The following is a 21,317-nucleotide window of genomic DNA, read 5'->3' on the forward strand; positions in this document are numbered from 1 at the left end:
AGGCCTTACCTTCATGAAAACAATTTTTATCTACTTCTTATTTCTAAGGTCTTTAAAACTAAAGGGCACATGATTATCTCAGAAAATGATAGATTATTTCTGAAATCATAAGAATTTTGAAACCTGCAGGAGAGGGTGTCATGTAAATTTCATCTGATTTCTACTTTGCAGTCTGCTCACTTAAAACTAAAGTCGTAAAGTCGCATGTTCTGCCCTGATAACAGTTTACATACTAAGTTTGGCCATTTTATAGGGAATGTGTATGGGGGGGTCTTCTAAAATATCTTTGGTCTGAAGAGGAACTTTGGTGATTTCTCCCTTTGGAGCAGGGCTCAGTGAGCTTAATGTACAAACCAAGTAGTAAATATTTTAGACTTTGTAGGCCATGTGTTCTCTCTTACAGCTATTTGGCTCTTCTGTTGTAGCGTGAAAGTGGCCACAGACAATACATACACGAACAATCTTGGTTGTGTTCCAGTAGAACTTTATTTACAAAGACTAGAGGTAGTTTGGATTTGATCCATAGGCATAGTTTGCGAATCCTTGCTTTAGAGGAATAAAAGTAGGAGGTGAATGGTTTTTGAGAGTATACATTAAATTTGTAGAATATAGACCAGACAAAACAATGTACCTATAGAAAAGACTAACGTAAAACGAATAGTAAGACTTTTTTCTCCTCTGCGTATGTTGGATAGCTCCTAAATTATCTTTTATGTTTCACTCCAATCTCAACAGTCTAATTTTTTAATTTCTGTGTCATTTCAGAAAAAATCTTCTAGAGGAAATACTCAAGCAGCTAATCATTCATTTGATATTAGAGTGCTAACACAGTTGGTAAATATTTTAAAATACTCCTTATCTAAAATTAAAATGCAGTATTTCTTAGCATAAGCTTAATGAAATCGTTTTTTTTTAAGTGTGTATGAATTTTTTGGCTGTGCTGGGTCTTTGTTGTTGCTGATGGGCTTTTCTCTAGCTGTGGTGAGCGGGGGCTGCTCTCTAGTTGCAGCGCACAAGCTTCTCGTTGCGATAGCTTTCCTCGCTGTGGAGCACAGGCTCTGGGGCACGTGGGCTTCGGTAGTTGCGGCTCGTGGGCTCAGCATTTGTGGCTCCGGGCTCTAGAGCACAGACTTAGTTGTGGTGCGTGGGCCTAGTTGCCCCGCGGCACATGGGATCTTCCAGGTCAGGGATCGAACCTGTGTCTCCTGCACTGGCAGGTAGATTCTTTGCCACTGAGCCACCAGGGAAGCCCTGTTTCTCTTTTTATGCTTGTGATTAGAGAGTCAAAACATTTTTGAGATGTAAAAGAGACTATAAAAAATGTTCCATTCAAAGGAAGTTATTTCCAAGAATTTATTCCCAAGTTATTTATTGTAATAAAATCTATTGGAGTGTATTGCCTCAAGACTATTAAAATTTTGACATCATGTAGCCTAGCAGTTAGGGAAAAAATGTACATATGTGTATGTATATATACATATATGGAGAAGGCAATGGCAACCCACTCCAGTACTCTTGCCTGGAGAATCCCATGGACAGAGGAGCCTGGTAGGCTGCAGTCCATGGGGTCACCAAGAGTCGGAAACAACTGAGCGACTTCACTTTCACTGTTCACTCACATGCATTGGAGAAGGAAATGGCAACCCACTCCAGTGTTCTTGCCTGGAGAATCCCAGGGACGGGAGAGCCTGGTGGGCTGCCGTCTATGGGGTCGCACAGAGTCGGACACGACTGAAGCGACTTAGCAGCAGCAGCAGCATATACATATATATGTGTGTGTAATATTTTGTATGGTAAGTTTTGTGAGCAAAGTTGTAATTTTCTTAACTTAAAAGATGTGTGCAGTGATGTGCGAAGAGTTGTTACATACCTAATTTGAAGCAAATCTATATCTCTGTTTTGGTAAAAATCACACAATATTAGCAAGGTTTATGTTTTTGTATTGTTGCTTTACTTTACACATGTCTTCTCAGAAATTTAAATTTGGGTAATTATTTGTAAAAGTATGTATACATTTGATTTTAGTCCTGCTTGAAATTATCCTCGAAGCTAGATAGCATGTAAAGTACATCCATGATTTTAGAAAACTTTTCATTAAACAGGGAAATGCTACCAGGACTTATATTTTTTTTTTTTTTACTTAATAAAATAGACTTAAAATCCGTTTGTCACAGGAGGGGGCTTTCATTGCTGCTTTTCTTTGTGTTTAGCAATAGAGCATTACTAAATTGTCAGACTTATGCCACCAAACATTTCTCAGTTTCTCTTCTCAGGACCTTAAAAGTATTTTTAGTCTTTAATTTTCCTCCTTCTTTTTCATTTTAGAGGTGTTTTTTTAAGTTTATTCTTCAACCTGTATGCTTTTTCTAGTTATACTTACATGACTTCTTTGTTTATGAAACAATTCAGTTAAAATTATTTCAGTTATAAAATTTGCAGTTAAAAATGTTTGGAGAGTGGGAATATAGAGAGAAGAATAGAAGGCATTATATATTAATATAATAAGGAGTCAATAAGTATTTGAGGCCACTTTTCTATCAAGTTTTGTTGATTCTTTCTTTGCAGCATAGCTCATCTTTTATTTTATGGTGCCATTGCCATTAGCCTTACAACCTAATTGTTTTACCTAATTCATCACAAGGAACTTAGTCTCTCTCTTTCCATTTATTCTTATCCAAAGTGATTCATTCTCTGAATCCTGATACCTTTGTTTGTATATTTCCTGTGATATCTTTCATATTTCTGATCTGTCTTGTATATTACCTCAGATTATCCTTTCGGAATCACAGTTTGCATTTATTCACTGTTCATTTACTTATTAGTTTTTTTTCCAATTAATATTAAGTGTGTATAAGGGGCAGACACTAACTGTGTTACTCCCCTTGTGTAAAATTCCTTAATTGCTCTATATGTACTAGTTCGAATTCTAATTCAAGGCTTTTTATGGCCTCAGCATGTCTTTTCATTATTTTCTAACTTAACTATTTTAGATGTATGCTTTCTGTGCCTTTAAAGTTCTGTATATTTCCCAAGTCATCTGTCTTATCAGTGCCATTTTTCCTTTATTATCCAGACTGTCAAAGTCCTACCTGTACATTAAGGTATAGCCGAAATGTTACCATTTTCATAAGGTTTCATTTGGTTACCATAACCAGAGGGATCTTTTCCAAAATATATCAGCATCACGGAAGTCCCTCCACTTATGAATAGGTTCGATTTTCAAAGTCTGCTAGCTGGTTTGTTCTGAAGTCCAAAGAAACCAAGATGGGTTGACATTTATAGAACCTAAATACATTTCCACCAAAAAGGAGTGAATCAAGTCCTTTTATCTTTTAAAAAGTCTTCTCCTTGATATGTGTGTATGTGTGTAGTCTTTTGTATATACAATTTTGGAAAATAATGTTCTAATTTATACATATATAAATACATACATATATATATAATATACATATATAATATATATGTTGCAACTGTGTTAATATGTACTGTAAATTAGATATTAAATATGTAAAATGGGACGTTATTCTTCTACAGTAGAGTTAGGTTTAGTGGATGAAGGGAGCTCATTACTCCTCCTCCTCTCCATTTATTAATATATCAGTGATCTCTACAAGTATCATAGGAGGCTTATTCCAAAGAGTATCAGCATTGTCACCCTGTTGCTTCATTTAATGATTGACAGTTTTGAGCAGACCTGGAACCTTCTGAACTGTTTTGCCTGTGACAGATTTTTTACCAAGACCTTGATTGTTTTTAGGCTTACATTCTTTAAAAAAAATTAGCCTTTGCCTGAATTACATTAGAGTCACCGGCGCATGGTTAGTTAGCAGTGGTTAAATTGCATGAATTGTCTTTTTTCTTCAGAGTTGACTCTGTTGTGGTTTTTTAAAAAAATTATTTACTTATTTTTGGCCGCTCTGGATCTTCATTGCTGTGCGCGGTCTTTCTCTAGTGGGGCGAGTGGGGGCTACTCCTGCAATGCGTGGGCTTCTCACTGTGGTGGCTTCTCTTGTTGAAGAATAGACTCTAGGTGCAGGGTCTTCGGTAGTTACACCGTGTGGACTCAGTAGTTATGGCAAATAGACGCTAGAGCTTGGGCTCAGTCGTTGGGGCGGATGGGCTTAGTTGCTCTGTGACACGTCGGCTCTTCCCAGATCAGGGACTGAACCTGTGTCCCCTGCATTGGCAAATGAATTCTTAACCACTGGACCACCAGGGAAGTCTGTTGTTGAATGGTTTATTTCACGTGCACTTAGAATATATGTTTGTACCACGTCCTTTTCTTTTTTTTAAATCATGATTTTTGTTTCCAGTATGATTGTACAGATCTCTAGTAGTACTTTTGAAGTTTCACTGCTCTCCTTGTTTTGGTATTTGTTGAAATGATAAGGTTAAAAATGTCTGTGAAAAAGCTCAAAGCCAAGCATGAACTAATACTACTTAGATTAGAAAAGAATGGGTCTATGAGATGAAAGTGATCATCACTGAAGTCGTTTTCTGGTGACAGACATAGTTGACCTGCGGAGTCTGTAACATTACTTTTGACTTATGAAAGTTATGAGTTAAAAGTATAAATAAATGAATGTTTATATGTTGCTTGTAATTTTACTGTATTTATCACATCCTGCTCTGTATTTCAGTAATTTTTTTTTGCAGAGCTTGCATTACATACCTTCTGTTACTAGATCATGTTTTCTTTGAATGTCTTTTAATCTTAATAGTACTTATCTGAGTTATCTGCAAATAATATATGTTTAATGAACATATTGAAAGAATATAGGTATTATAGATAGTTATGTTAGTAAGAAAAATTTAGATGTGGTGTATTTAATTTCAGAGTATGTTCAAAATACTCAGAAAATAACATATAATTTATAAGGAAAAATGTAAAGGCCTTCTAAAATTTATAAAGAATATTTTCAGACACCTGGGTCAGTTAAAAATTTCTTCTTGCTTCATGAAATGACTTATATAATGTTTAAATGGTTCATATAGTTGATAATCATTGGCTATTAGAACTTAAACAGATTTTGTCTTTCAGCTTCTGAATTCAGACCACAGATCCACAGCCATGGTCCAGATCTGCAGTGGCTCTGTAAACCTTAAGGGTGCTGTGAAATGCAGAGCTTATATTCATAGTAATAAGCCCAAGGTTAAAGATGCTGTGCAGGTACAAAAGGAAAACTGGTATATGAAAGAAGCATGTTAACATAATTATTAAAAAATCCTAAAATTTTAATCTTTTTTCCGTCTCAAATTTCTTAATTAATTTGATTTTAACTGATAAAAGTCCAATCTGTTGGGCAGTCCAGCTAAACCAGATGATTCATCCCAAGATTCTCATATGTAGAATGTCTATTTTTCATATGTAGTCTATCCTTTACAAAGTGATGATTATACAGGTTTATTAAGTTTTCCACAATTAATACTGTACATATCAGTACATTTGAAATCATTTCTTATGAGGGAAATTGAGCTTTTTAATAGCAAGAAAAGTGCTCCTAGGAAGAATTATTTGGTGGTGTTTTATAATCTATGTAATTTAGAAATTTAAAAAATGATGACTGGCACTTTTGTTGTGGTTATACATTTTCTAATTTGGAGTACTAGCACTATCGTTGAGACGCAAAATTTCATTCATTTTTATTTGGTTTAAATTTACTGTATAGATGATGTTTAGGTAAATTTGCTGTTAAACATGATAAGCATGCTAAATGAATGGACGTTAAAAAGTGGAATGATGTCCTGGTTACTTTATTGGACACGTTCATACACGCGTGCATGTTCAGTCCTTCAGTTGTGTCCAGCTCTTTGTGACTCCATGGACTCTAGCCTCCAGGCTCCTCTGTCCATGGGATTCTCTAGTCAGTTATGTGGGAGAGGGGTTGATGATAAAATAATGTGAATTTAAAGTAATAGATCTTATTTCTCATTGTGCTTTTCTTTGTTTTTCCATAGGCCATGAAAAGAGATATATTGAATACAGTTGCTGATCGTTGTGAAATACTATTTGAGGATCTGCTTTTGAATGAAATTCCAGAAAAAAAAGTTATGAGTATAAAATTAAGTACTTTTTTTGCATGTGTTCAATCTATATACTAGGATGTCAAGATCACCTTTTTTACTGCATATATCTATTAAAATAATGTCATCACATACTTTTCTTATATAATGAAAAATTTCAGTTGCCACCTAAAGAAAGTTTTGAACACCTTCTAATAGCAAATCTGTCAACATTTAATAATTTCAGGGAGGATTAAAAAATTCCATGTGGATTTTTGTCAAAATGGATAAACTGTGTTACATTTTAAAACCATTATTTTTTATCAATACCTGTGAAGTTTAAGAACTTATTCATGATCAAAAAATTAATGTATTAGTATTCAGCATTATATATAATAGAGTATTTAATAGATGTATATGCAGTTGATCATAATTCTTTTCAGTTTTTTTTGGTGTGTGTACTAGTTTATATACTTTTCATCCATGTTACTCTACAGACTTCATTAGGTTTAAAAAAGGCTGGTCATGATGTCTTAACCTTATATGATTCCATCTTTTGAGAAACATGAACAATTTATACTTTTTCACTAATTTGTATTAGAAATCTTTTATTTTTACTCAAAAGGAAGGTTATCATATTAAGTATGCTTTTTTGAAGCTACACATTTACCTACCTTTCTATATTCAGGTGTGAGTGGATTTGCAGTACACAGTTGAGTATGTACATAGTTGAAACACATATATTAGTTTTTTAAGGGAATGTGTTTATTTTTATAGGAAAAAAAACATAGCTCCTGTGTATAAATAACTTCTTTTAGTTTTAAAAGCCTGTGTATCAGGTTTAGTGGACTGCTTATAATTTTTTTGTATTCCCAGTATGATAATACCTGGAATTTCCAGATTTAATATATATCCCTCATGTACTTCACAAATAACTGAAGTTCTGTTCACGAATAATATATCATTTTCCTGAGACATGATTTTGAATTTTACATGGAGCTATTGGATGGAGAGTTTTATTTTGGGAAGTATGTAAAGCCTGGTTGGTCACTTAGCCACCCAGTTAGTCTGGCATTTCTGTGGCTTTGTTTTTGCTGCTTGATTTCATGTGTGTGCTAATTCGCATGATATTAATCATTACTTTACTTTCTGAGTAACACTATATGTTACAACTGAACTATGAATTTTAGGATTTTCAGGGGCATGGGATGTATCTACCATTAATGTCAAAGATCTACTGTATCACATATATTAGTTAAATATTCCTTTCCATTACAAATGCTTCATAAATAGGGTATCATAATACTGTTTTGGTATTATTTCATATTAAGTGAATTAGTATTTTGAAATTTTTGCTGATGTCCAATCAGTAAAGTTAACTCTTTCTGATAGTAATTGTTTATAGATTATATTTTAAAAAGAAACCAAGTGTAAATAAACATTTTTGAACTGTAGTAACAGGATAATTATTCCAGTAACATGTCAGTATATCTTAGGATATCAAGGTAAAAACTATATTGCAAGTATAATAACACAACATGTAAATTTTATAGTTTAATATATATACACTACATTTTAGATCTTAGGTTTAGTTCTCATTTTACTTAGCTTGTCTTTCTTATATACCCCACTCCAGTACTTTTGCCTGGAAAATCTCATGGACAGAGGAGCCTGGTAGGCTGCAGTCCATGGGATTGCTAGAGTCGGACACGACTGAGCAACTTCACTTTCACTTTTCCCTTTCATGCATTGGAGAAGGAAATGGCAACCCACTCCAGTGTTCTTGCCTGGAGAATCCCAGGGACGGCGGAGCCTGGTGGGCTGCCGTCTATGGGGTCGCACAGAGTCGGACACAACTGAAACGACTTAGAAGAAGAAGAAGAAAATCTAGAATATGTACTATAAAATTAACCTAAACTGGAATATTTTTTGCATGCATAAGGAAATCTGCAAAAGGCATATTAACATTACATTTGTAATCTTTAACATAAACATAGTTTTTAAATTCTGGCTATCCAGATGAAAGAACTTAAAATTTAAATGACAGTTTAAAAAAAACAAAGGACTCCACTTGGTCCTTTTACTTATTGTGGTCTCCCTCTTTCCCTTAAGAAGTATCCCAGACCTTCTCATTATCCTGTCAGCCTCCATTCAGTCCTGCCTTCTTACTCAGTAGATGACACGCTCATGAAACTGAGGTCATCGATTATGAAATCTCTTACCTTCTTCCATCTTTCCCTCCACATCCATCTATACTCCCTGTCCTCTCAGAACATTTGTATTTCCTTTTTGCCTGTAGTCATGGTTACACTCTCTTAACTGTACTTCTCATTCCTTCATGCATTAAGAGTCAGCTTAGATATCACCTGTTCTGTAAAATTTTCTGTAGTACTCCAGTATGACTTAGGATTCTATACTTAATCAGCAGAAACTCAATTCTTATCATATTGACTTAACTGTAAATGTTTTTATAATTTTGAACTAAATACTCTGCTATGGGAATATGCCTAAAGGATTCTTTTTTTAAGTACTTTTTAAGATGTGCTGTTTTAAAAAGATCTCCCCTCCCATTTTAAACCTCAGATGAGCTAGAAAACTTGGTCTTATTTGAGTAATAAATGGTTAACTTAACTTTAATTTAAAAATTATATTTTTCTTTTTTAATAAATTATTTAAGTTTATTGCAGCCAAATCTTTAACATTTGATTTTATAAGCAAACATATGTGTTTCTTTTTCAGTCAAACCTAGAATTAATGCAATTTTAATGCCAATTAAACACATACATGAGCACCACCTTTGAAAGTTTTGAACTTAACCTGTTTCAAGAAATTATGCCCCTTTCCCCTCAAAAGAAACTATGGCCCAAAATAATAGTCGTAACGTTAATGTGTGGATAGTTTACATACTACGGTGCAAATTGCAGTAATGTAATTTTACAGCTAGGAGGCAGTCTGGTCACAGAGTAAAACTGGCCCAATTCTCATGTCAAAGCAATATATTAAGCAGAATCTGGCAGGAACACCTAATTTAAGCCATGGCATTTTCTGTGACACTTAAGGCATTCTTCAGTGTCATCTGTTATAAAGCTAACACTTGTTTCTTAACAATGAAATGTAAGTTACGGTTAACATTCGCCCTGGTTTTCTACTTGATCTGAATATCGGAAGCTTTTTAAATTGCATATCCATTGCTGAAAGTCATTCTTTACACAAATCTCTTGTCTTTGTTGATACTTCATCAGTCATGGTGTTATGCCAAACAATAATTATGTGTTTATGTGGATCAGTGACTGTGTTAGAAATTGAGGGAAATGTGATTATTAAAAGAATGAAATGCTCATTATTTACTGACGTCCATATTATTTTGTCTAAAAATGATTTAAAGCTGTTCACAAAAAGGCATTACAAGTTAACAAGACAAAATAAGTGTTAATTATGAGAATGAGGCAAAGGGAAAATGAAAGCAAAGTGGAGTTGGTGGTGAGATTAGTACAGAAAATGTGTATATCTTGATTTCCTATACATGCTTGATTGGGGATCTACATTATGTAAGATGAAGTCATTGGTGAGATTAGTATGGAAATGAACGCTATCACGATCTATACATTTAATGTAAGTGAGCCATTAGTTTGTCTCTAAATTTGCATGAAGAAGGGAAAAATTGTTCAGAAATTTCAGTATTTATAAGGTTAAAACAAACGAGAAAAACAATAAGTTCTGAGACCAGGGACAAAATTGTTTCCTTAGTATTTTTTCATAGAATAGTGAATAACATGAACATGTATAATCAACAATATCCTCGGATTGAAGGCAGTGGTGAGTTGATATTTTATGGGAGTATCATTTAAGTCCCTTGTGGAGGTCTTAAATATTGAGTTAAAGAATTCAGTAAGAATTTTGTATAAGAACAGAAAATGAAAAGACCTTTTAGGCTTTATTTCTTTCGACATATACTTTCATATACTTATATTTATCACTGATAGCAGTGACAGATCCATCTAAATATTGTTTCTTCTCCTTTTAGATTCTGAAAAAGAGTTCCACATTCTCCCTCACCGAGTTTTTGTCCCCATTCCGGGATCCACTGTAATGTTATGTGATTATAAATTTGGTGATGAGTCAGCTGAAGAAATAAGAGACCATTTTTTAGAGATGTTAGATTGTATGATTCAAATAGAAGATTTGGAAATTGCAGAGGAAATAAACACAGGTAATTATATGAGGTTATTTAAGAACCAGATTAGACTATGGCTAAGGTTACTTATGGGACATCTAGTTGAAGCATCATGTCTGTAGATTTCTTTCAAGCTAGTCCTATTTGATATTTTTGAGTCATTTAAAAATGTGTCTATTTAATTTCTACATAGTATGTAAGTGGCAGTGTTTTTTGGAAAATTGTATCAGAATTTAAGATACATTAGATTTTTTTCAAGCCTACTCTTAAATAGGTAGAAAAGTATAGCTTTAAGGGATTTCTTTTATTCTAAGTAAAGTTTTCTCAAAGTCCATTGTCTTAACTAATTATTTGGTTAAGCATCAGGTCACAGTTTTTTTTTTTTTTTTTTAATGTCTTCAGACTATTTGCTGTTATTTTCCTGTCCCCTCCATATAATTGGGATGCCAAGCTAAAATGGGCAGGTCCAAAATTTAGATCAAGATTATTTTTACAGAACATAGATTTGCCATACTGAGTAATTGTGTAACACATTCTCTGTCTCTAACCATCACTTTCACATTTGATCTTGCATTTTAAAAGTCTTTTTTCTGTTTTGTTTTGCTCTGCTTGCTTTGTTTTTGTCTCTAGTGAGAGCAGAATATGAAAACATGTCTATAAATAAATGTATAAATATATACAGTCTTCCTGAAACATTTTTAAAAAATATGTGATGAAAGTATTACTTGCAGATATCCATAAATGTGTAGTATGTAGCCATTTTTTTATCAGTCTTGAAATCTCTGATATCATAGTATAAATTTCATATCATTCTTCTGTTGCTTGACTAATTCCCACCCCCCACAAGAGTTGGGTGATTGAGTCTTGCTGTTTCTATTGTGAATAAAGTAAGTGTTTAGTTGATGAATTTCTAATCTGTCAGTAAAGCCTCAGGCAGGTTGGAGATCACCCGACTTGTTTTTTCAACAGCTCCAGGGTCATATTAATCATGTGGAACAGTAAGTTTGTTTTAAAGCAAAACAAAAATAAAAACCTCTAAATTGCTAAGTACCAGATGTTAAAGCTGCAGGTGTGCTTCAGTCCCCTGAAAACTAATATTTTTAAAGGTATAACTATAGCATAGTCTCTGAATGAAAAATTTTGAGGCAGATTGGTAGAAAAGTTTGCTACTTTGTGAAATATGTTTTTCTAGATGAGCAACTACACTGTTTCTGCCAACCGATCTTAGACTCATGAGGGCAGAGATTTTTGTTTGCCTTTGTTCTAGGTCACCTCTGATGTTGATAACTTGAGTAAGTTCCTTCTGAGTGCACAGATTCAACCAGCCATGGATTGCCTTGTACTGTTGTATGTATTTATTGAAAACAATCTGCATATAAGTGGACCTGTGCATTTCAAACCCACGTTGTTCAAATGGCAGCTGTACTGCTTCTTTACTGAGGTCTTTCTTTAAGTTTAAACTGAGGGCAGTTGTCATGTTCTAAATATTTCAAAGCCAAGTACTCCCAAATGTCTTTAACTGTTATTATTACAGTTTCTAGACCTCATTTTTCTTTACCACCTTTCGCTGCTTTCATGTTTAGCACTTTACTGAGAGTCTAGCCTAACGTAACATAGGTCCTCAGTAAATATTTGTTGACTGAACAGATTGTTGATTTTGTCAGTCCTACAGTTTGGGATCCAAAGATCAATAAGATACTGATCCTGTCTTCAAGGCGCTAAACAGCGTTTTTTAACTTGTGTGGATACTTTTACGTGCTCACATAACAGCTCAGACTGCCTGGATTTCTCCATTATGTTTAATTATAGTCTTTTGCTGCTTCGTTGCATTATTTTCCATTCTTATAATTATTGATGAGTATCAGTTGCATGTTTAATGATGTTAATCTTTCGCATAAGACTGTAGGATTCTTGAGAGTAAGTGTTGCTCTGAGTTCCATGCCTAAAGCATGATAGGTATTCATAAATATCTGTTACTAACTGAATGACATAGACTGAATAGGTCAATTTTGAAAACTGTAGCACATCTTTTTTCATACTTGCTGCTACTGCTGCTAAGTCACTTCAGTCATGTCCGACTCTGTGCGACCCCATAGACGGCAGCCCAGGCTCCCCTGTCCCTGGGATTCTCCAGGCAAGAACACTGGAGTGGGTTGCCATTTCCTTCTCCAATGTATGAAAGTGAAAAGTGAAAGTGAAGTAGCGACCCCATGGACTGCAGCCTTACTGTATGCTTAAAAAGTTGTAAGCATATGCCTATCTAGATAGAAGGTTTTTAAAGTTTGTGTAGTGTGCTACACTGAACAGGATGATGATTTTAAAAGGATATAATATCATAGCTCTATGGCTTAATAGTTTAGAGTGTTTTAAGGGAAGTAGAACATTAAAATGTGACAACATGTAACACTTAATTGTTGCCCCATAAATGTTAATTTTATTTTATAGCATTTAGTATGTCTATTTATTAGATATTTATTAGGCATTTGCTCTGTTCAAGGCAGTGTTATAGGTGACAAATCAAAGGTCAGATTCGTGTCCTCAAGAAGCCTGTAATCTGACTTGAAATAGAATTGTATGCTTTATTAATTATGTGGGGCATGTAGTAAGGTCCTAAGAGTAACAAAGAACTCAAGAACATCAAGATTACTGACAGGACTTTAGGGTCTCCAGTGATTTGGTTGTAATAATTCAGTCAGAAAAAATACTTTGATGACAGGTGAGCAGTAACCTGTAATCTGTGGTGACAAAGGTTTGACATTAGTGTTTTCAAGTTTTAGTAAATTCTTTTGTTTTTTTCATTCTTTATTATTACTACTTTTATGTTTTGCTTTAACTAGTGGTTAGTTCTATAATAGGAGAATGAACAGGGAATCATCAGAACATTTAGCACAGGAACTATCCCTATAAGTGATTCAGAGAAAGCTTCAGAGCAGGTGACTCGAGTTCATTTTGAAGGATGAATACAGTAAAAGTGACTCTAAGCTTTTTAGGAATTAAACATTTGGATCAGATGTATTGTGACCAAAAATAAGACTTGTGTATTATTTTTGCTTTATCAGGTATTTGTTGAATTAGAAGGAATTAATTATTTAGAAGCAAAATACATTCCAAATTATGGAATAGGGTAAAAACATAAACATTTTAATAGAAAAATTAAGTGCTTTTACATGAACATTCTATTAGTTTAGAATTATCTTCACTTTTGCATTTACTCATTCATTCATTTATTTATTCAAAAATACTGGATGCATAATTTTACCAGTTGCACATCTGAGTCCAGATCTGCCAGTTACAGCTTCAGTTCAGTTCAGTCACTAAGTCATGTCCAACTCTGCAACCCCATGGACTGCAGCAAGCCAGGCTTCCCTGTCCATCGCCAACTCTGGAGTTTGCTTAAATTCATGTCCGTCAAGTAGGTGATGCCATACAGCCATCTCATCCTCTGTTGTCCCCTTCTCCTCCTGCCTTCAATCTTTCCCAGCATGAGGGTCTTTTCTAAGGAGTCAGTTCTTCACATCAGGTGGCCAAAGTATTGGAGTTTCAGCTTCAGCATCAGTCCTTCCAATGAATATTCAGAACTGATTTCCTTCAGGATTGACTGGTTGTATCTCCTTGCAGTCCAAGGACTCTCAAGAGTCTTCTCCAACACCGCAGTTCAAAAGCATCAATTCTTTGGTGCTCAGCTTTCTTTATAGTCCAACTCTCACATCCATACTGGAAAAACCATAGCTTTCACTAGTTGACAAAGTAATGTCTCTGCATTTTAATATGCTGTTTAGGTTGGTCACATCTTTTCTTCCAAGGAGCAAGCATCTTTTAATTTCATGGCTACAGTCACCATCTGCGCTGATTTTGGAACCCCACAAAATAAAGTCTCTCATTGTTTCCATTGTTTCCCCATCTATTTGCCAAGAAGTGATGGGACCAGGTGCTGTGATGTTTTTTTTTTTTTTGAATGTTGAGTTTTAAGCCAACTTTTTCACCCTTCTCTTCCACTTTCATCAAGAGGCTCTTTAATTCTTCACTTTCTCCCATAAGGTTGGTGTCTTCTGTGTACCTGAGGTTATTTATATTTTCCCGGCTATCTTGAAGCACACTTACAGCTGTGTAACCTTAAACAAGTCCCCTTTGAACCCCACGTTCTCTTGGGTTGGTATTAGAATTTACTAAAAATGTTAGGGGGAATATATTCTGAACAGAAAGAGATATATAAATGTAACGTGATACTTACTAGAATTATTATAAAATGTTTAAATAATGTACCTTCTGAATTATAATTAAAGTCAATAATATTAAAGTATGAGATTAATGTTATATAGCGTGAATATATTTTCCTAATTATTTGAAATTAGAGTTTCCATGGAAAATCATGCAAAGTAGAGCTCAAATGTTCAAATTAGAGATTGAAATCAATGACTGTACATTTATGATTGTTAAACTTGTTGTAAGTATCTAGCTTTAGTCTCTAAGTATTTGATGTTATTTGCTTATTTAATTATTCTATTCTATAATACAGTTGCCAAGTAGTTGCTATGTTTAAAATACATATTTTGCCAGTAAGTATTTTAAAATAACTTAAGGGATGAAGAGCAATTTGTTTGTCAAAATGACTCACTTAAGGTGAGGAATAACTGGGTTTAAAATTTCTTAAATGTATTAGTCATCTCCTAGTAGATATTAACTTAATAATTCAGATGTACTTTATGCATAGTATCAGCTAAAAATTTAGAGACACACCTTTAAAATCTGGTGGAACCCGTCTTTGCTAATTCTGTCTTGGTATCAGAGGTGAAATTGATTTTTGTTGTTTGGTTAAACATTGATAATAAAGGAAAACAAGTAATGCTGAAGATGTATTTTCATGGGTAAATCACTGAGTAATGAAACCTCATTAACTTAGGAGTTAGGGATCTGGACGATCAAAGACGACAGCTAAGAGTTTAAGTTCTAACGTTTCTTTTTAACTTTCTTCTAAATAGTCCTACCTGTCAGCAGCTTGGAATGAAATTGAATATATCTACAACTTAGCATGTATTCATCATGTCCTTATTTTCTCTTTTGTTGACAGTTGCTTAAGAAAGATTGCTTTCTCACATGAATAATTTGAATTTGTCTGCAGTTAAAATTACCTGGTTTTAAGAAATGGTTAAGGTCTAATTTCCTTTTGAATAACATGTTGTTTGCATTTAAGATAGCAGCACTAAGGTGTTGGTAAAACTACAGTGCCTGAGATTCTAATTAAATTCTATATGCCCTCATAGGGACCTCCCTGGTGCTCCAGTGGTTAAGAAAGACTTCATGCTTCCATTGCTGGGGTCATGAGTTCAGTCACTGGTCAGGGAACTAAGACTCTGCTTGCTGCACAGTACGTCCAAAAAATAAAATAAACGTGTATTAAAAACAATTCTACATGCCCACACCCAAAACAGACACAAATTGTTATGATAAGGATTTATTCACTCTTGAAAAATGCTCTTCTTTAGTAAAACTGTCTCAGATTTATATCAAATCAATATAATTTTGTATGACATTTTAAAATGAATATAGAGCAATGGAATGTCTTTTAAAGAGATATTAATTGTTTATACAAAGGATTTGACTTCTTTGAGCATTATGTTCACATATAACTATTCAGTATTAAAGGTGTAAATAATGTCATGAAAAATAAAGCCATTTTTGTGCTCTTTATAAATACTGAAGTAAAAAAGTAAAAAAAAAAAAAGTCTCTAGCATATAAGTTAAAAGAGTGCACTTAATACTTCATCCATTATTTGTGTTTGTATCTGAGGTAAAGATTTTAATGGCCCAAAGAAAAGCTTTAAGCAGTGATATTTGCTAATAGAAAAGCCAAAGGTGTGTGTATGTTTTTAAAATAAATAAAATTGTACTTGCATTCGACTTTTAGACCTATGGATGAAGTTAGAGAAGCTTTTAAGCTGGTGAGCTAATGTAGTCTAGAAGTAAAGTGTTATGGCGATAACTGGGAGCTATAGAAATATAGAAGACTGAATAAATCTGGAGAAAGTTCATAAGAACAATTTGTTGGTCTTTGTGACTGATCTGATATGGGAGTAGAACAAAAGAGAAAAATGTTTTGTGTTTAGTCATATGCTCAAAGAGGGGAAAAAAGAGTGGTTGTGCCCTTGATTCTAATAAGGTGTGGCTACTGAGGATTATTTCTCAACATGACAAACTGTTCTTCATGAGAAATTGATGAGAAGCAAGCAATTTTTTTAATCCATTTTAGTATCATAGATAATTATTTCAATAATTTTATGTGTCATCCTTGTAAGCACAGCCTCATGGATGTGCATACAGTATCAGTTCAGTTCAGTTGCTCAGTCGTGTCCGACTCTTTGCGACCCCATGAACCACAGCACACCAGGCCTCCCTGTCCATCACCAACTCCCAGAGTCCACCCAAACCCATGTCCATTGAGTTGGATGCCATCCAACCGTCTCATCCTCTGTCGTCCCCTTCTTCTCCTGCCTTCAATCTTTCCCAGCATCAGGGTCTTTTCAAATGACTCAGGTCTTCACATCAGGTGGCCAAAGTATTGGAGTTTCAGCTTCAACATCAGTCCTTCCAATGAACACCCAGGACTGATCTTTAGGATGGACTGATTGGATCTCTTTGCAGTCCAAGGGACTCAAGAGTCTTCTCCAAGACCACAGTTCAAAAGCATCAATTCTTTTGCACTCAGCTTTCTTTATAATCCAACTCTCACATCCGTACATGACTACTAGAAAAACCATAGCCTTGACTAGATGGACCTTTGCTGGCAAAGTAATGTCTCTGCTTTTGAATATGCTGTCTAGGTTGGTCATAACTTTCTTTCCAAGGAGTAAGCGTCTTTTAATTTCATGGCTGCAGTCACCATCTGCAGTGATTTTGGAGCCCAGAAAAATAAAGTCAGCCACTGTTTCCACTGTTTCCCCATCTATCTGCTGTGAAGTGATGGGACTGGATGCCATGATCTTAGTTTTCTGAATGTTGAGCTTTAAGCCAACTTTTTCACTCTCCTCTTTCACTTTCATCAAGAGGCTATTTAGCTCCTCTTCACTTTCTGCCATAAGGGTGGTGTCATCTGCATATATGAGGTTATTGATATTTCTCCCAGCAATCTTGATTCCAGCTTCTGCTTCCTCCAGCCCAGTGTTTCTCATTATGTACTCTGCATATAAGCACACAGTATATTGGGATACAAAAATGTCTATGAAAGATATTTCAAACCCAAGCAATAAGATATTTTACTTTGAATTTAAACAGTGTTTACTGTTTCTCATTCTGCTATTCTCTAATCTTTGTAAATATTAATAAAGAGATCAATATGAAGTACAGTTGATCCCTGAGCAACATGGGGATTTAAGGGCACTGATCCTTCCACAGTCAAAAATCGCATGTAGCTTCACAGTATGGGCGGTACCTTGGGCTTCCCAGGTGGCGCTAATGGTAAAGAACCTGCTTGCCAGAGCAGGCAGACTTAAGAGACGTGGGTTTGATACCTGGTTGGGAAGATCCCCTGGATAAGGGCATGGCAACCCACTCCAGTGTTCTTACCTGGAGAATCCTATGGACAGAGGAACCTGGTGGGCTACGGTTCATGAGGTCACAAAGAGTCAGACATGTCTGATGCGACTTAGCACACACGGGCAGTACTGCATCCATGGATTCAGCTGACCATGAATCATATATATTTAGTGGAAAAAAAAAAGTCACGTGTAATTAAATGGATCCATGCAGTTCAGACCTGTGTTATTTAAGGATCAACTGCAATTGCTTTCTCTAGAACAGCCCCCTGCTATCCCCTTTTGAGGCAAAGGAGGGAGGATGGCTCCGGGATCCACCCATCCTTCAACCAGAGTAATTCTGCTTTCATCTGTTTCACTTACTGGGATTTCCTGTCACATACCGGGAATTCCTGCCCGATTTTTTAGCACTAGTTTAAAAATGAAAACCATTTGTCTGTGTGATCCCTAAGAATGTTTTCAGTTCAAAAACTTTTAGTCAGTTTTAAATAAATTCAGCTAGGCTAGCCCTCACAAATTATTGTCAGCATAATGAAGTAGGAAGAAAACTTGTACTTGAATCCTCATTCTGTTGCTTATGATGCTCACATATTCACTTAGTGTCCCAGATTTTATTTTTCAGCTGTAAATGAGATAATGTACATACTTTGCTTAACATGTAGTTGTTTTAAGGTCAATCTAGTGATCACATTTTGCTTATATATTACAAATTTCAGGTGATCTAACTTTTTATGTAAATATTTTAGGTATGTAAGGTCTGTCCCATGGACTGTGGTTTGGCCCATGGGTTAGTTTGCCAGTCCTTGCTTTTGTATTAATATATGATTGCTTAGAATGATTAATTGCCAGAACTATCAATAAGTATATTATAAATTAATTCTAGTTAAGAGAGAAGGTTACCCTGTCTGTGTAGTTTGATTTTTAGTATCAGTTTATCTCTACTATCATATGGTAATCAGATTATAATTTGTGGACATCATTCAGAACTAGCTCTGTGGCTCTTTGGCAATCAGTTATGAAAGTACATAAAGTATTTTAAAAAGTATATCAGTCTGATATATAGTCCATAAAATTTCGTTCACCTACACTCAATAAAGAGCAAATTTTAAAATCAAGTTGAAAAAAAAATTGTTAAAAAGTCAAGTTGAAGGAAAATGGAGCTCATTGTGTGTTTTTTATAGTGTTCTTCAAAGGTTATTTTTAAATGGTAATTATTCCCATCTTGCTTAGTATTTATTATTATCTTCTTGCAGCCTGTATAAGTTCCTCTATGGATACTGAAGCTTCATTGGACAACACAGATGATGAACAACCAAAACAGCCAATTAAAACTACAATAGTGTTGAAAATTCAGCAAAACATAGGTATTTTATTTCTTCTATAACATTGAAAAGATGATATTTTGGATTTGTGTTTTCTTGTTACTATAAAATTATTTTCATTTTGTTTTCTTAAAAGAGCTAGATTAAGCTAGTATTTATTGAGTACTGTGGAAAGTGGTGGAAAGATTTATAAATAAAGCATTGTCCCAAATGCTTTCAAAAATGACACTTCCTATTAAATGTTTTGGTGTTTTTAGAAGAAAATTATGTTGAGTTTTGGGGATCAACAAGTATAGTAGCACCAATGTTTTCCAAATTGGTGTTCCCAGGATTGCAGTTATGAAAGGTTTTGATAGATATTCTATGAAGAGTCAAATTCAAATCTGAAAATTCTAACGCGCTTTAATTTTAAAGTTTCCAAGAAGTATGGTGGTCACGTTACCATTTTTCAGACTTACTGATAAAAGAACATGTGACCTGTTACTTAGTTAAGACTTTCGGCTGACTGAGAGTTAGAAGCCAGAAACTTCAGTTATTTTTCATGTCGCTTAACTCACTAGGTAAACTTAATTACCTAAATTTTTTGCACCTGTGTGTGTGTGTCTGGACTACTGTGGTCAGTTTTTTGTTTTTTAACTTAAAATGCTCAGGGGAAAAATTAAAAATAAAAGTTGCCAACATAAGCTTAATAATTTTTAGATTTTAGTTTCTTTGGTTTTTGATAGCTATATAAATGACTTTGCATTGTGATGTCTCTTTGGTTTAAGCTAAGCTGCATGAGATGGCATGGCTGAAATGTCAATATAAATATTTGTAGAAGCCTTTTAAAGTATGGGTTAGTTTGTCTCTTAGATTGTCTCTTAGATATGTGTGAGTGCATTTGTGTATAAGAAAAGACACTTTTAAAAAAAGAAAAGACACTTTTATTTTAAGGGGTCAGTACCAGTCCAACCTTTGTAAAATATATTTTCAACTATTGCTATATTTTCCTCTAAGATTTTGCTGGCTTTCAGTGTCTGTATATGTGTATGCATATGCATTTGTGTCTCTGTATTGTTATTGTTGTTTAGCCCCATCAGTTACCTGCATTTCAAAGCCTAGGAGCAGTTAAGCCTTTCTTTTGCTCATTCCATTTCCATTTGTTTTGTGTTTGTTTCACTTTAGGTGTGATTGCAGCATTTGCAGTTGCAGCCCTTGCTGCGGGTATCTCCTTTCACTACTTCAGTGATTAGGTTGAGGCACAGAGAGCTTCCTGATCATCCAGAGAACAGTGACCAACAATTATGAATCTTAAAGATGCAAACAAGCCATCTGCATTTAAGACAACAGCAGCCAGATCTGCTGCCAGATTCCTGTTAGATGTGTTTCTGACTAAAATGAAATCACCAGCTGCCTTGTTTAGCCTTGCTTCTATAAATTATAGGTGGCTCAGGCTTCCAAGAATAAAGTTATACATCTAGATGTAAGTTGCACATAACAAATCGTTATTGTCTGTTTTTTAAAATGTTCGAAATAATGGTTTATTTTCATAGATTTTAGTTTTGTTGACCTGAACTACATATTGGTCAGGACATTGAAAATTTGAATAGTCAAGGAAGGGTGTCTGAGTATCTTAGTAATAGAATAATAAGAGAAATTTCTACAAGATGGGGCAACAACTTATTGGATAAGTTTGTACTTTTACACTCAGTTCCGAAATACTGATTGAGTTCCGATTGAGAGATAGAAACCTCTCCATACCTCTTTGAATGAGCAAGGATTGTCATAAATCATGAGCTTTCTCAGGTTATCTCAGGTATATCAGGTTAATATATATTAAATAAGACTTTTGCTTCCAGTAGTACTTTAGGTACTGCAGAACAACTAGATCTTGAATAAAATCTCCTTTGAATCCATTAATAGGCTCAAAGAAGGTAGAGGAAATCTCTAAGAACCATACTTCTATTTTCTGTTTCCTGACAAAATGAACGCATTTTGATCTGTAAATTGTGACAACTCCATTAGGCCTAAGTTTGGCAGTAGTTGCCGGGATGACAAATGCCAGTTGCAGCATTGCCGTATCCGTTCTCCTCAGACCAGAAACAAGGAGATAAATCTGAATCTGAGATGCCCCATCCAGGACAGCTGAAGTAGGCCTCAGTTTGCAATACCCTATAGTTCCTGTTAGAAACAAGATCTAGGCCCAAGATTCCCATAGATTAAGATAAAACAATACTATTTCATGACTGGAGATCACCAGGTACAAGTGGAAACTGGCTATTAATAGCATGAGGAAGAACCCGTAGAAAT

At 34.7% G+C, this 21,317-nt stretch overlaps 1 protein-coding gene across 2 annotated transcripts in view; it reads left to right on the forward strand.

Annotated features, from left to right (window-relative positions):
* ODR4 (odr-4 GPCR localization factor homolog) overlaps window positions 1-20,509 on the forward strand; it is a 36,547-nt gene extending 16,038 nt beyond the window's left edge. The window contains exons 9-14 of one of the 2 annotated variants that reach the window (XM_059875313.1): window positions 766-834; window positions 5,042-5,170; window positions 5,959-6,047; window positions 10,026-10,213; window positions 18,960-19,070; window positions 20,193-20,509. In XM_059875313.1, coding sequence (XP_059731296.1) covers window positions 766-834; window positions 5,042-5,170; window positions 5,959-6,047; window positions 10,026-10,213; window positions 18,960-19,070; window positions 20,193-20,260 — 654 coding nt within the window. In that variant the 3' untranslated portion in view covers window positions 20,261-20,509. Of the gene's footprint in view, window positions 1-765; window positions 835-5,041; window positions 5,171-5,958; window positions 6,050-10,025; window positions 10,214-18,959; window positions 19,071-20,192 lie in introns of both variants that reach the window. The other variant, NM_001080902.2, reaches the window with a different exon arrangement.
* Window positions 20,510-21,317: the final 808 nt, after the last annotated feature.

The sequence above is a fragment of the Bos taurus genome, chromosome 16 (genome assembly GCF_002263795.3).
Source record: "Bos taurus isolate L1 Dominette 01449 registration number 42190680 breed Hereford chromosome 16, ARS-UCD2.0, whole genome shotgun sequence".
Taxonomy (NCBI): domain Eukaryota; kingdom Metazoa; phylum Chordata; class Mammalia; order Artiodactyla; family Bovidae; genus Bos; species Bos taurus.